This window comes from Pyrus communis, chromosome 3 (genome assembly GCF_963583255.1).
Source record: "Pyrus communis chromosome 3, drPyrComm1.1, whole genome shotgun sequence".
Lineage (NCBI taxonomy): Eukaryota > Viridiplantae > Streptophyta > Magnoliopsida > Rosales > Rosaceae > Pyrus > Pyrus communis.
Window position 1 is genome coordinate 28,297,436 of NC_084805.1, and position 13,523 is coordinate 28,310,958.

A 13,523-nucleotide genomic window follows, 5' to 3' on the forward strand; every position below is an offset into this window, starting at 1 on the left:
AAAAAGCAACACCCTAGAAATCCTAAGATGTGTTTTGAGAAGGACAGACGGCGACACTTCACAGTCATAGGTTTTGGGTTTTTTTTTTTTTTTTTTTTTTTTTTTTTTTTTACAAATTCTTGGTTGGTTTTTTTGGCTAATCTCACCCTTTTTAAGTTTGAGGCAAGTATCAAAATGATACACAATGTTTTAATTTATTCGCTTTGCATCTTGAAGTTTTAAAATTGTTTCATTTTACATCATTTATTTCTATTAAAGTATAATCATCTATTAAATTATAAATTTTTACCGCTTACACGTTAACTTATATAAGAGTATCATTACATAGTTTAAGAAATGATCAGACAATCTATTCAACAAATGACATAAATTAATGAAATATAATATTTTACGGTGTAAGATAAGAAAATTAAAATATTATGACCTATTTTATAAATTCCTTCGAACATAAAGGGTGTAAAATGTAATTAAATTTAAACCTTGTTTTTCTTATTAAGCGAAATTAAATAAAATAAAAACAAAAAAGGGTGCCTGGTCTGAGATCTCACGAATATAAAAAAGGAACATGATATTTAGGAAATAGGACACAGAAAAGAAACAGACAGACGGAGATCGGAAGGTTCGCGCGCGTCTGATTCCTACGGTGACACTCGTCGTCGGCGGAAAATCAGAACCCAAAACCTATAAGTACATGGATTTCTGATTCTTCCTCTGCGCATGCAATAGCTCACTACATCATCAGCAGCTGACTCTCTCCCTTGAAATCCGCCTTTCGACTCTCTCTCCCCTCTCTCTCTCTCCCCTACTTTCTCTCTCTCTAAAAAGCGTGTTCTTCCATTTTGCCAAATCCTACGGTCGCCATTGCTTCTGGGTTGGGCTGACACTTTGGTGAGAGTGTCTGGCTTTCTTTATTTTCTTTCCTCAGCTGTTGAATCCGACGGTCGTCAAGGCTCGATCTTTCAGCGAATCTCTGCTTTTGGTTTTGCTTTCTTTTGGAGATTCACAGAGGAAGGCCGGAGGTTTTGTTGTTTGCATGGTGAGTTTTCCCTTTTGGGTTCTGTTCAGTCATTGGTCAGCTTCAAGATTCTTCAATTATATCTGCAAAAACAAAGAGGAAATATTTTTGTTTTTTCTCATTGTTGTTATTTTAAAGAAAATTTACTTTCTGTATGTGGGTTTGTAGTATTTTCGCCTAATTAAGATCTAATTGGATTGATTTCTGTGTAGAGGTTTTCCCATTGATGGTAAAGTTTGAAAAGAACATAACTTTATGTAGTCCCATTAATAATTTTCTTTAAATTTTGGTGGGTTCTGCAACTTTTCTTGACACTTACTCTGAATAAGATGCATCATTATAAATTGGATCTCAAACTTGGATTTTGGTAAATTTGTGGATTATATATCTTGGTAGCATTTGGTTGGAATTACAAATAATATTGGTTTTTGTTTGATGCAGCTTCTTATGAAAACAAAGTAGAGAACTTGGTTGTCCATGAAGTCACCAAACTCATGGATATGGATGCTCAAGAAAAAGAATTCTTTTTCTGATGGGGTACGATCCACAATTTCTTACCCTTTTGTGCTTTTGTTTCTGTCGTTGTATTCAGTTGAGTTGGAGCCAAAAGCTTGTATTCTGTTGAGTAACCCATCTCACGTTCAATAATGTATGATGCCGGTGCAGGGGAAAAGCGGAATCAAGATGAAGCAGCTGTCATTTATGGGAGTTGCATGTACTGTGATGTTATTCATTGTGTATAGAACCACCAACTTTCAGTATCAAGCTTATCAGCAGACAGAGGTACCATCATACACACAAGAATTATGATAACAATTTACTGCATTTGATTGGCCGAATGAAATAATTTACTGCATTTGTTGTTTTGTGTTTGAGTTTGACCCTGAGTTCTCATAGTCGTTGATAAATTGATTTATTTCTGGCTTTTTGATATCATGATAATTCTATAATTGCTGTTTTCCTTGTCCTGGTGGTTAGTCTACTGATTGTCCTTTACTCCTTTCGTTTATTAGATTGACGCAAAGTGGAATCCCTTTGACACAGCAAAGGTAGTGCTTTGATCCTCGTGTCCATGTAGCCAAGTTAATGTTTTGTTACCTTTATATAATACCTTAAAGTAAGACTTCAGTAGCTCTTTTTCCGTTGATTTCCAAATTACGGAGATTACTAGTCCAGTATGCAATTCTTTCATGATTGGATCATCCATTGCAGATTGATGTTTCTTCCTTCTTTATATTCTGAGGTTCTTCTGATGCTTCAGGAAATTTTTGCGACTTCAAGAAAGTTGGACAGTTTACCTCGTGGGATTATACAGCCTAGGTCAGATTTAGAGCAAAGGCCTCTATGGTTGACAAGTAGTTCAAGGTTAAAGGTAAGATTCTAATCATCTTGTGCTTAGCACCGCCTTTAAGGTTCTTTCTTGCATATCAACTTATCCTCACTAATAGAAAATTGATAGATGATTGCTCATTTACTGATCATAGACCGCAATGTGTAAAGTGAAGTTTGTTCCTTATGAACTGGATATAGACACTTTTTGTGATTTGGGGTGGTTATTCTGATTCAGGTCGATGATTATAGCAACCGTAACTTGCTGGCTATTCCAGTTGGTATCAAGCAAAAGGATAGTGTTGATGCTATTGTGAGAAAGGTGAGTAATACATTTTTCTCTTATTATGTTCCAAAAGACATCAACTGACACTAGGGCTAATTTTATCCATTTCAGTTTCTTCCAGAAAATTTTACCTTTATCCTATTCCATTATGATGGGAATGTTGATGGGTGGTGGGATCTTGAGTGGAGTAACGAGGCCATACACATAGTTGCCCAGAACCAAACAAAGTGGTAAGTTAATCGTTCTGCTTATGATTCCATTTATCTGGCTTGAATATATAACATATATGTAGTGCCTGCAATGTGCTTGTTTGATCGTGATATGAAAAAACATGCAAGCTCCTACTGAAAATCTCACAGTTGCAGTTATCCAAGGGGCAATTCCTTCTAGTGCTGTTCCTGGTTTTCTGTTCTGTTTCTCATCTCTCTTTCCTTCAACCTATTTTTTACGATTTATTTTCAGGTGGTTTGCGAAACGCTTTCTACATCCAGATATTGTGTCCATTTATGATTACGTATTCCTTTGGGATGAGGATTTGGGGGTTGAGAATTTTCATCCAGGAAGGTAATTTTAATGAATCCCAGGACACTTTATGCAACACATACTCTGATTATGTTTGACTCTGAACAGGGTAGTTTTTAGTTAGTTATTCATAATTACACGTGTGAGGGCATATCAATTGAATGTAAGTTCATTGCCTTCTCATTGCATTTTCTTGTACTAAAGCATCTTTTTAGGAGTATAATTCAGAAGATTATCTGTTTGAAATTATTTTCATTAGTTAGCTTGTCCGAAAATTGTTTAAGAGAGTTTATTTTGTCTAAACATTTTAACTTGATCCCATAGGCAGCATATGGTTTTATTTTCATGCTATTCTCTGGACCATAAATGCTGTGATAGCCGGTAACTTAAATTTTTGTTTTGTTTCCCAGATACCTTGAAATTGTGAAAGAAACGGGACTGGAGATATCTCAGCCAGCTTTGCATCCAAATTCAACAGATATACATCATAGAATTACAATTCGTGCTAAAAATAAGAAGTTTCATAGGTGAATATGGTGGTTTCAAAACAACTATCTTAAGTCTATTGATTTACTTTTCTGAGCACTTGTTATCTTAATAACAAGATTTCACTCTTCGCAGAAGAGTTTATGACACCAGAGGCAGCACAAAGTGTACAGAAGCAAGTCAGGGACCACCATGTACCGGGTGAGTTGTCATGCTCATATTAATATGTATGACAGACACAGCTATTCCTTCCAAGTTTGAAGAATTTGTTGGCTGCTTGTGTGATGAGTAGCTGTGAGGTCTGACCTGCCTCGTATGTTTTCTTGGTTTACCACTGCTTCTAAAATCCGTTAAGATGAGAGCTGACAGTTATTCTATATTCTGAGACTCTCTATACGTGTGTAATTCAACTTTGCATCAAGGGGTTGTGAGTACCGGAACTTGAATTTAGGATCAAATGTTAGGATGTGGGGTAACTGTTAACACTGTGTTCTTTTGTCGATTGTCATTCTGGGCGAAGAAAAGTTAATAATTAAGACCAAACATTCCGAGGAGTCATCTGATATCCGAATTGCAAGAATTCTAATCGGCTTATTTTTTGGGATATAGTTTTTCATTTTCTAGAATGGACCTTAGGACTTGTTGCTTAGCCTTTTAAATTGACAAATGCAGGTTTGTGGAAGGCATGGCTCCCGTTTTTTCAAGAGCTGCCTGGCATTGTACTTGGCATCTTATACAGGTAGCCGTTGTATCTTAATCTGTTCACCTCTACTATACTATATTGTTGAAGAAAACATTAAGCTTGAATAATTTGAGTGCCACTACCATGCGTAATACTATGTTAAACATTATCTTCATTAATTCCTCACGGAGCAGCTTTCTTTTTGTTCAGAATGATCTTGTACATGGATGGGGTCTGGACATGAGACTTGGGTATTGTGCACAGGTAAGAACTGCTTTCCTGGTTCTTGTTAGGATCAATTTCCTCATTAGGTTGCTAGAAATTGCTTAGGTTTCTTGCTTTTGCTTGACTATTGTTTATTCGAATCAATAATCCCGAGTCGGTTTACATAACGTTCAGCTGGCCATAACTAGAATACCGCGTTTTGTAGGGAGACCGTACCAAGAAAGTGGGAGTTGTTGATAGTGAATATATTGTTCACAAGGGAATACAAACTTTGGGAGAAGGTGGTTCGTCGACAAACAAGGTTAGTTAATCTCTGCCTATTCCTTGTCTGCTAGAGAAGGAAGTTCTCTTGCTTGCAAGTGTTAAACCATAAACATTGCATATCTCTTGCACATGCATATTTGATCCTTGTCGACGGCTCAGTTTTTTTTTCTTCTTATTTTCACGATTAACATTTCCCATTTTTCTTTCCCTATTTCCAGGTTCCTGTGAAGAAGAGTAAGGTAAACTTAACAAGCAATAGCCATCTTTTTGTTTTCTTCGTTTTCCCCATCAAAAGATTCGACAACCACTAGCATTCTAAATTTGATGTTGTTGACTTTGTTAATGATACACAGAAACGAGCTGCGCCAGGGCATGACATGCGAATTGAGGTGAGACCTGCTGTCCAAAGTTATCACACGAAATCGCCAATCCTCTCTCTACATATTACCAGACTCCTGAAATATTTGAGCTATGCGTTATTTACCAATGTATTGGGTTATACATTTGCAGATTAGGAGGCAGTCAACGCGGGAGTTTATAACCTTCAAACAGCGGTGGAACAACGCAGTAGAAGAAGACCCGAACTGGGCTGATCCATTTAAAAGTAGCCTAAAACGCAGGAAACAGCGTAAACGCGACAACTTGAGCTCTTAACTTACAAGTCCTAGCCGAGCTAGTTGAAATTATTAGTGCCTCTTCATTCAGAGGCGCTCAATCTCGTCTATACCCATAGTTTGTGTAGCGTTTCATTGAACCCATGGTTAATTCATTATTTGAATTATTCACAAGTTTTGTTCCTTGCAATTCAGATTTTGCCTCCGCCCGGTCGCGGTTCTCATAAGTTCGATATTTGTTCGGGCCGCGGTCCTCGTAAGTTCGATATGTGTCCGTGTGGTTGGTTACATATATGGATGGTATACACTTGGTCTCATATGCATTTTTTACGCCAGATGGTTACCTTGAAGATGGCAGTGACAATATAAACAGTAAATTTTGTCCCTTTTTTTCTCGGAATCCAAGGTTTTTTCTTTTAATAAATGTAAAAATGACAGACCATAAGCCAACAAGGTTTCCAGTTTTGCAAGAGTCGGGGCAACATCTTTTGTACATAGATTTACTCTTGCTTTGCAAGAAAGTTGCTTCTATGATTCGAATCCGGAGCTGTTTTTCTGAATAGGGCTTGTTTAGATATGCTTTTAAAATGACTGAAAGCGTTTTTAGAGAAAATATTTTTTTGTTCCAAAAGCACTTAAAGTGCTTATGTGCTTCTTCCAGGAATCACTTTAAATGCTTTTCCAGAATTACTTGTATTTTTACTAAAAATTGGTTAGTAAAAATATTTTTACCAAAAATGCTTTTAGTTATTTTAAAAACATATTCAAATGAGTTCTAAATGTAATGCAGAAATGTAGTCTCAATTCTTCTGGAAGCATATGAATAACGCATTAGCGCGTATTCGTATAAATAATCAAATCAAGTCTTGACCGCTGGTGCCTAGCCTTCTAGTCTAATCATTATATTAGAATATGTTGTGAAGCTAATTTTAAAAGTGGATGAGAGAGAAAGCGACGATAAAGAGAGAAAATAGCTCAGGCGTCCGAGAATGGTGTGCTTAGTTCTTGATCTTGTATTATTATTTTTATATTAATAATGAAGAGTTTCTTGTCTTCCATGTAATACAAACTCATGATAATTTGATATCCAAATCTTACTGGATTTCTACTTTAAATTTGCACAATAATAATTCTAATTTATATGTGGTTCAATATTTTAGTGGATATAATGTTGATTTCTACCCATATGTTCCGGGTTCGAAAATTCCTCATTTCCTAAATTATTGTAATAGTTTTAAATATACTCTTCTCTTTAACAATAAAAATTAAAAAAAAAAAAATCACGTTTCTAATTAATAATCCTATTCACATAATCATTATGATAAGAATTTTCTAGCTCTCGGTTAAGTGTTTGCAAATGAGAAGAAAAGTAGGGAATTAATTTCCGAACTTCCATCTTATCCATACATTCATTAATTTTTTTTTTTTTTTTTAGCTTTGAATCGAGTAAATTAAAAGATAATTGGAGGACGAAACTCAGTTTCTTTGAGCTTTGAGTCTAGTAAATTAAAACAAAATTGGTGAACAAAAAGAAATCGAAGACAAAAAGAGAAGTGCATAAAGAAAAAACGATAATGAAAGATTTTATAACAAAACAAACTTTTAATCAACTTAATCAGAATAATGAACTCCGTCTTTTTATATTTAAAGTTTGAGTTCGAGTTCGTATAATTTAAGGAGGTCCGTGAGATGCCTGTCTAACTTTACATTGTCTAACCCAAGATTAAAAAATTAGGTGGGGCTTACCTAAGAGCTAAACCATGTTATTGGAGGGTGACATCAATTCCATGAAATAAAATACAATTACAAAACTACGAAGTTTTGTTACAACCAAACCTACAGCTAACATCATGTGGATTGAACAACACGTCGAATATATGTAAGTAACGACATAGTAATCTGTCGAACTCATCATAAAATATACATCGCATGCTCATCTCGTACCTAAAACATGGTATCTCTTCCAAACAAATAGAGATTTGGAAGCACTTCAAAATGTTGCTAAAATATAGGCATTTGGAATATTTTCTGGAATTTACCGTCCGAATGTCTGAAGCATAAGAAGTTAAGAACAAAAAAATCTGATCATCTTATGCAAGAGATCAGAGCTCCTGATTTGTGTGAGTTGACCAACAAAGTTAATGATAAGCGTTAACTTTAATTTTAGTGATCCGAATTACCTAATCAGACAATAATATAGGGAGAAGATATCTTTATATAGCATCACATTCACATCGCAATGTCATTATCTGACAAAAAACATACCAAAACAAAAAACCCAAAATTAAATTGAATTTTCAATTATGCCCCTAAAATTCTGAAAAATCAAATTAAAAAGCCGCCTTTGGCTGTCAAAAGCTGACAAAAGAGTCGACGATTCATCCCCTTTCTCTCTCTAAAAAAAAAAAAAAAATTCAGTAAACCAAAAGCAGCCGGTCTGCAGTCTACTCACTTTCTCTCTCTAGAAATTCCATTTCATCTCTTCACAGTTTCCCTTCATACTTTTGTGCCTGAAACTATATTTTTCTTCAATTTTCCTTCTTCCATCACAAGTCTTTTCTTTTATTCTCTTCTCATAAGCTTTCAGATCTCTCGGACAAGCTCTGAGACTGGTCCTTTGGGCGCTCAAATCTCTCTCCCCGCCATGGCTGGTCGCTACGACAGTAACCCATTTGCCGAAGAAGAAGAAGTCAATCCTTTCTCGGTGAGTTTTCTATCTAGATGATTTTTGCTGTTGTTTCTTTTGAAATCAATTGAATTCGAACTGGGTTTTCTGATTTGGTGATTCTGGTTGATAAAGTCGTCGACTTGGATTTGGACTTGGGTTTTAGAGATTTTAAGATCTGGGTTTTGCTGTCGAATTGAAGTGAATCAAGTCAACATATCTGAATCCCACTTCTAAAATTTCATGGGTTTACTGTCTGTGTTTTCAAAATTTCAAATTTTAATTATATCTGTTTGCTCGAGCAGTTATGATTGAATCCTTGTATAGAAGTAACCTTATCTAAATCCAATTTACGCTTTTTTTTTTGGTCAATTTTGAGTTGGGTTTTTGTGGGTTATTGGATTCCAGTCAGAATTTTGAGTTGGAAATATTTGAGCGCACATGTAGATACCAAGCTATGTATATATCTATCTTGTTTCAGATTAAGGGGGATGTATTCAATTGGGATTTTGGGGGATTTTAATTTTTTTAATGAATCTAGGGTATTCAATCAGGTTTTTAAGTAATTCTCTAATATTGGTGTATTCAATCAGGATTTTAAGATAGTTTAGTAAAATCCTTATAAATCCGGATGTATTCAATTAGGATTTTAATTAAGTTTATAACATTCCAGGTGTATTCAATTAAAAATTGACTTTAAAGAGTTTGAAAAAGTTGAGGAATTAGAGGGAATTGGAGAGATTTCGTAATGTATTTTAAGCATCCACAAATCTTACCTCTCCCCATAAGATTTTGAGGGTATTCAATCAGGCGCATGAAACATAAATCATGGCTTTATATGTAAAAATTGAGAAATAATTTGCTTTTTTGTACGCATTGTTTGAGCTCTTATGATGTGCTAACATAATTAGCAGAATCCTGGAATTGTTGCTCCTGCCAAAAACTCAAGACTTTCACCTCTTCCTCCTGAACGTGCTGGTTTCAACTACGGCCTTGGCGACCCCGTTGACATACCTATCGATGGAAATGCAGTAAGTTTTAATTTCAGGTTATTACATAGGCAATTGAAGTGGACTTCTTTTGTTTACTAAGTGTAGTTTTTTTTTTTTTTTTTTTAATAAAGGATTTGAAAAAGAGGGAGAGGGAACTCCAAGCTAAAGAAGCTGAATTGAGAAAGCGGGAGGAGGTATGACTTGAAAGATATTCTGAATTCTGAAAGAGTGAATAATCATTCAAGGAGCATGGCAATAAATGTTTCAGTAAATTCCATGTTGTGGTTTTTCATTCATCCAACCAAGTTTTTAACTGTCATCTTTTGTGGTATTATGCAGATTGTAAGACGGAAAGAAGAAGCTGCCGCACGTGGTATTTTACTTTGACTTATTTTTCTGAGATACTTTTTCTCCTCATTCTGGGGGAGGTTAAAATAATGGTTTTTGAAACACGTACAAGTTTGACATCCTTTGAAATTTTATCGACGAATGTTTTCCATTGTCCCTTTTGTTTTGCAGCTGGAATTGTTATTGAGGAAAAAAATTGGCCACCTTTCTTCCCAATTATCCATCATGATATTGCAAATGAAATACCAGTTCATTTACAGAGGGTGCAGTATGTGGCATTCACAACATGGTTAGGTATGTCAGTTATTGTTTTATTTATGGATTTTATGATTATGCGTCGACTCTATATCACAATTCTTATTGCACAAACTTAATCTAAATTATATTCATATATGGGCTGGCTTTTTGTTCCCTTCACTGGAAATTATGATTGTTGATGGTGGATCTTAGATTATGGTGTTGAGGCTTGAAAATTTGATGAAAGCCAAAACTTCAAACAATCATAAGTATAGAAGTTGGTGGTAGTCTCTCTCTCTCTCTCTCTCTATATATATATATATCATTACATAAGCTTGGCTTCTAAAACTAACCTATTGTGCTGAGCAGATGTAGTTTCTAGTCATATGTTTTTTTAGCATTACTTCATCTTGCCCTTTGGGTGTGAGATAGGCTGTGTGAGTCTATCTGTGTAGTGTGATGTTTTATAGCTTCTGTTATTGTTTATATGTCCTAAACTTCTAAACTAAAGTTCATTGAAGGCTGCCTAAATTTTGTGATCGGTGGTGTTATGCAGGACTTGTTCTTTGCCTTTTCTGGAATGTAATAGCTGTTACTGCGGCATGGATTAAGGGGGAAGGTGCGTGTGAAAACATACTTGGCAACTGTCCTGCATGTAATCAAGTATTCATTTTGGATCTATCTCATGTTGGGTGAAATTGATCGTTTCCTGATCTTTGGTGTAGGGGTAAAAATTTGGTTCCTTGCAGTTATCTACTTCATATCAGGGGCTCCTGGATCCTATGTCTTGTGGTACCGTCCACTGTACCGTGTTTTCAGGTATATATTGCCCATTTTTATTGAATCCTGTCAGAGTCCTAGTTCTGTATGCCAATTGTTTATAGCCAAAAGGAGATCCTTTAAAGCTTGGGCACCATGTGAGACTATTATGAAGCAACAAAGAACAAGTTATGGAAGATTAGGGAATGAAACTTATTGGATTTGGGTAATATGATAGTACTATCGATGATGGTTATGAGGAATCCATCTGGTTAATGCATCTGTAATTGTTTCAACCATGCAGAATATAGCTGCTTAATTTGTAGCTAGCTATAGTTTGAATTCTCTAATTTTATCTTCTTGCAGGTCCGAGAGTGCTTTGAAGTATGGATGGTTTTTCCTGTTTTATCTGGTATAAAGCTGTCCCAATTTTTTTTTTTTTTTTGTTGTAGTTGATATGCAGTTCACATTGTCATTTAGCATAATTGACTAGTTACATTTCTTCTACCAACAGGTCCACATTGGCTTCTGCATCTTTGCTGCGGTTGCTCCTCCGATATTCTTCAAAGGAAAATCTCTCACGTATGTAGTTTAATTGAATTTCCCTTACTCTTTTTAGACATTTATGATTGATCAATGGATTATTTATTTGGTGGGTGCTGATGGATATACAAAGTGAATGTTTTCTCCTGTGTATGCTGCTTATGATTTTATTTGTTTGCTTTTGAAACAGTGGCATTCTGCCTGCAATTGATGTTCTTGGTGACCATGTTTTGGTTGGGGTAAGAGTGTTGGGTCCATAAGTATATTGTTCTTCTAATATTTTGTATGGCTGCCCAGCCACGAGTGTTGCACATTCAGAACCTTTGAGAGGATATGGGTTAAAAGCATATTCCAAATGTTTTCAAAATACTTACAAGGGAGAAACCAAACGGTCCTCGATGATACTTTTTATTTTTCCATTGCTTGCAGATCTTCTACTTCATTGGATTTGGAATGTTCTGTCTTGAATCAGTGCTGAGCATCTGGGTCATTCAGGTCTAATTCCAATCCCAATTATCGTTGCCAAATTGTCACGAAAAAGAAAAGCTAGCATTTGTTCTTTGGTCTTTTATAACACATTCCCCCCTCCCCCCTCTACATGTGCAGCAAGTATACATGTATTTCCGAGGAAGCGGTAAAGCTGCTGAAATGAGGCGTGAAGGAGCTAGAGGAGTCGTGAGGGCAGCACTTTGAAGCTAAAATCTTGTATGGAGAAGAAAAGATGGTGGAATTCTGTATTTGATATAGGTTGTAAATGCCCCTTTAGTTACAGGATTTGCAGGTACAGATGGTTTTGTTAGAGCCTTCATTTTTTATTTGTTCCGTATTACGCCTGTTTCATAGATGATTTTTATGTGCTACCTGTGTTTCTATACTGGAGAATGTTTAGGAGGCTTGACACCACTGGCTTGCTAGAAACATTATGTTTTCTTCATTTTTCTGTTTCTGAAAACTCTTAGTTCCATCATTTTTTGCTTAGGTTTTTTTATTACTGCATTCTTTTTTCGTTTACTACGTTCTTTCAACCGTGTTATAAAATTTCTAACTTTTGAACTCGTTTCCTCTGAAATCCGTTGTTGTATGATGGAATTTTCCGATTTACGTTGGGAATCAAGCTTCTTATTAGGTACTGATAGGCTGCCTAATTTCTCAAAACGTTAATTGTTACCGTTTTGAGACTGCTTTTGTGTGATGTGATTAATTTCTATGACTTTGCAAGGTACCCTTTGTTGTACCTCCATGGATTGAACACATAAACCCTAGTTATATACATCTCGTGTTTCTAAAATCACTGAAAGTTTTGTTGGTTAAAGTGTTATAGGTTCCAAAGGCACTTTCATTAAAAATGTTTTCAGTCATTTTAAAATACTTTCAAACGAACTAATATATTTATGAAAGCAACTATTTTAAATGGAAGAAATTTGTTACAAAAGTTATATTACCTTGTTTTAAGAATCAAGAATGTTAGGATTGTTAAACAATCAACCCTATTTGGATTGAAAAGGCTTTTGCAAAAGTACTTTTGTTCATAACGGGCTTCTATTTAGAGGCACACCAAAATTTTCAATAAAAAATTCCGAAGTGTTTCTTGGAAAACAAACACTTTTATGCAGAAAAAGACTTTTCAAGTGTTTTATAACTCATAAGCAGTTTAACATTTTAAACATTATCAGAGATGTTCACGTTGTGAATGAAGTGCTTCTATCGATCATTGTCATAAGCGTTTTGTTATCTAAAAGCGGTTTTAGATGTCAGCTTGTGAAGCAGGAGAACATTAATCTTGGATAAAGCAAAATCACATATCATGTATTTTAGGTTTATGGTCGCTCACAAACCAAACTCACTCTTAAGCCACTCAAAATAGTAGTAGAAAAATAAAAGAAATTATTGCACTCAGAAATATAAATATAAATAAATATATATATATATATGGTCTAATTAGAAGGCTCACATCACATCACATCACATGCATAAACATACTAATTATAGTAACTATTACCGGCTACCGGCTGCAGTACCATAACAAAAGGAGCAGCCTATTCCTCTAGCAGTAAGCAGTACACTTCTTCTGGCAGTCGATAGTGCACCCACCGCCGCCGCCGCCGCCGCCATAACCCTTCCCTGACCGGCTGTAGGATGTGAAGCACTTAGCAGGGCACGTCAGCTTCTTCTTGTAGCACGGACCCTTTTCTTTACACACAAGAGAAGTCCTCACAGTTCCACCCTTGGAGTACCCTCCATTCGGACCCCCATAACCGCCTCCATACCCGCCACCTATACCGCTTCCAAAACCCTTTCCGAACCCGGGTATGTCAAACCCGGGCGGGAAAAAACCCCCTATGCCACCACTGTTGCCACCCCCGCCGCCACCACCATTAGCAGCACCACCTTTGTCCTTTGAGTTCTTGAGCTCAGCTGAGAAGGCTCCATCGGATCCCGGTCGGGCTGCGATGCCAAGTGAAGCAGTGAGGAGCAAAATGGCTAGGAAAAGACTTGTTGCTGGGATCATTTTGCTGGCTTTTTGGAAAAGCACTTATGGAGAGAGTGATGAGATAG

General features: G+C 36.0%; 3 protein-coding genes across 4 annotated transcripts; 2 read left to right on the top strand and 1 right to left on the bottom strand.

The window, feature by feature from the left end:
• Window positions 1-566: 566 nt before the first annotated feature.
• LOC137728956 (uncharacterized) lies at window positions 567-5,808 on the top strand. The gene is made up of 16 exons (XM_068467770.1): window positions 567-1,036; window positions 1,457-1,552; window positions 1,682-1,798; window positions 2,029-2,064; window positions 2,277-2,387; window positions 2,583-2,666; window positions 2,742-2,860; window positions 3,093-3,194; window positions 3,563-3,679; window positions 3,774-3,839; window positions 4,311-4,377; window positions 4,531-4,584; window positions 4,751-4,846; window positions 5,028-5,048; window positions 5,163-5,198; window positions 5,320-5,808. Exons 2-16 carry the CDS (start codon window positions 1,493-1,495, stop codon window positions 5,461-5,463), a joined length of 1,230 nt encoding a protein of 409 aa, XP_068323871.1. The 5' UTR covers window positions 567-1,036; window positions 1,457-1,492; the 3' UTR covers window positions 5,464-5,808.
• A 1,977-nt stretch (window positions 5,809-7,785) lies between these two features.
• LOC137727661 (secretory carrier-associated membrane protein 3-like) lies at window positions 7,786-11,934 on the top strand. Of its 2 annotated transcripts, none has more exons than XM_068466481.1 (12): window positions 7,786-8,127; window positions 9,000-9,119; window positions 9,212-9,274; window positions 9,420-9,453; window positions 9,600-9,722; window positions 10,222-10,284; window positions 10,391-10,484; window positions 10,791-10,836; window positions 10,939-11,006; window positions 11,158-11,206; window positions 11,397-11,462; window positions 11,574-11,934. In XM_068466481.1, exons 1-12 carry the CDS (start codon window positions 8,068-8,070, stop codon window positions 11,658-11,660), a joined length of 873 nt encoding a protein of 290 aa, XP_068322582.1. In that variant the 5' UTR covers window positions 7,786-8,067; the 3' UTR covers window positions 11,661-11,934. The 2 variants fall into 2 exon arrangements, with proteins under 2 accessions (XP_068322582.1, XP_068322583.1); XM_068466482.1 differs by having other exon boundaries at window positions 7,788-8,127; window positions 9,003-9,119.
• Window positions 11,935-12,864: 930 nt separating this feature from the next.
• On the bottom strand, window positions 12,865-13,523 carry LOC137727662 (glycine-rich protein 2-like). Its single transcript, XM_068466483.1, has one exon. It carries the CDS (start codon window positions 13,474-13,476, stop codon window positions 13,012-13,014), a length of 465 nt encoding a protein of 154 aa, XP_068322584.1. The 5' UTR covers window positions 13,477-13,523; the 3' UTR covers window positions 12,865-13,011.

Bases quoted from the DNA above. Each gene is read 5' to 3' on its own strand.
- LOC137728956 (XM_068467770.1), top strand. From the start codon at position 1,493: ATGAAGTCACCAAACTCATGGATATGGATGCTCAAGAAAAAGAATTCT. The intron at 4,585-4,750 runs GTAAGAACTGCT...CGCGTTTTGTAG, and splicing joins GACTTGGGTATTGTGCACAG to GGAGACCGTACCAAGAAAGT. The intron at 5,049-5,162 runs GTAAACTTAACA...AATGATACACAG, and splicing joins TTCCTGTGAAGAAGAGTAAG to AAACGAGCTGCGCCAGGGCA.
- LOC137727662 (XM_068466483.1), bottom strand. From the start codon at position 13,476: ATGATCCCAGCAACAAGTCTTTTCCTAGCCATTTTGCTCCTCACTGCT.
- LOC137727661 (XM_068466481.1), top strand. From the start codon at position 8,068: ATGGCTGGTCGCTACGACAGTAACCCATTTGCCGAAGAAGAAGAAGTC. The intron at 10,285-10,390 runs GTGCGTGTGAAA...TCTTTGGTGTAG, and splicing joins GGCATGGATTAAGGGGGAAG to GGGTAAAAATTTGGTTCCTT. The intron at 11,207-11,396 runs GTAAGAGTGTTG...CATTGCTTGCAG, and splicing joins GTGACCATGTTTTGGTTGGG to ATCTTCTACTTCATTGGATT.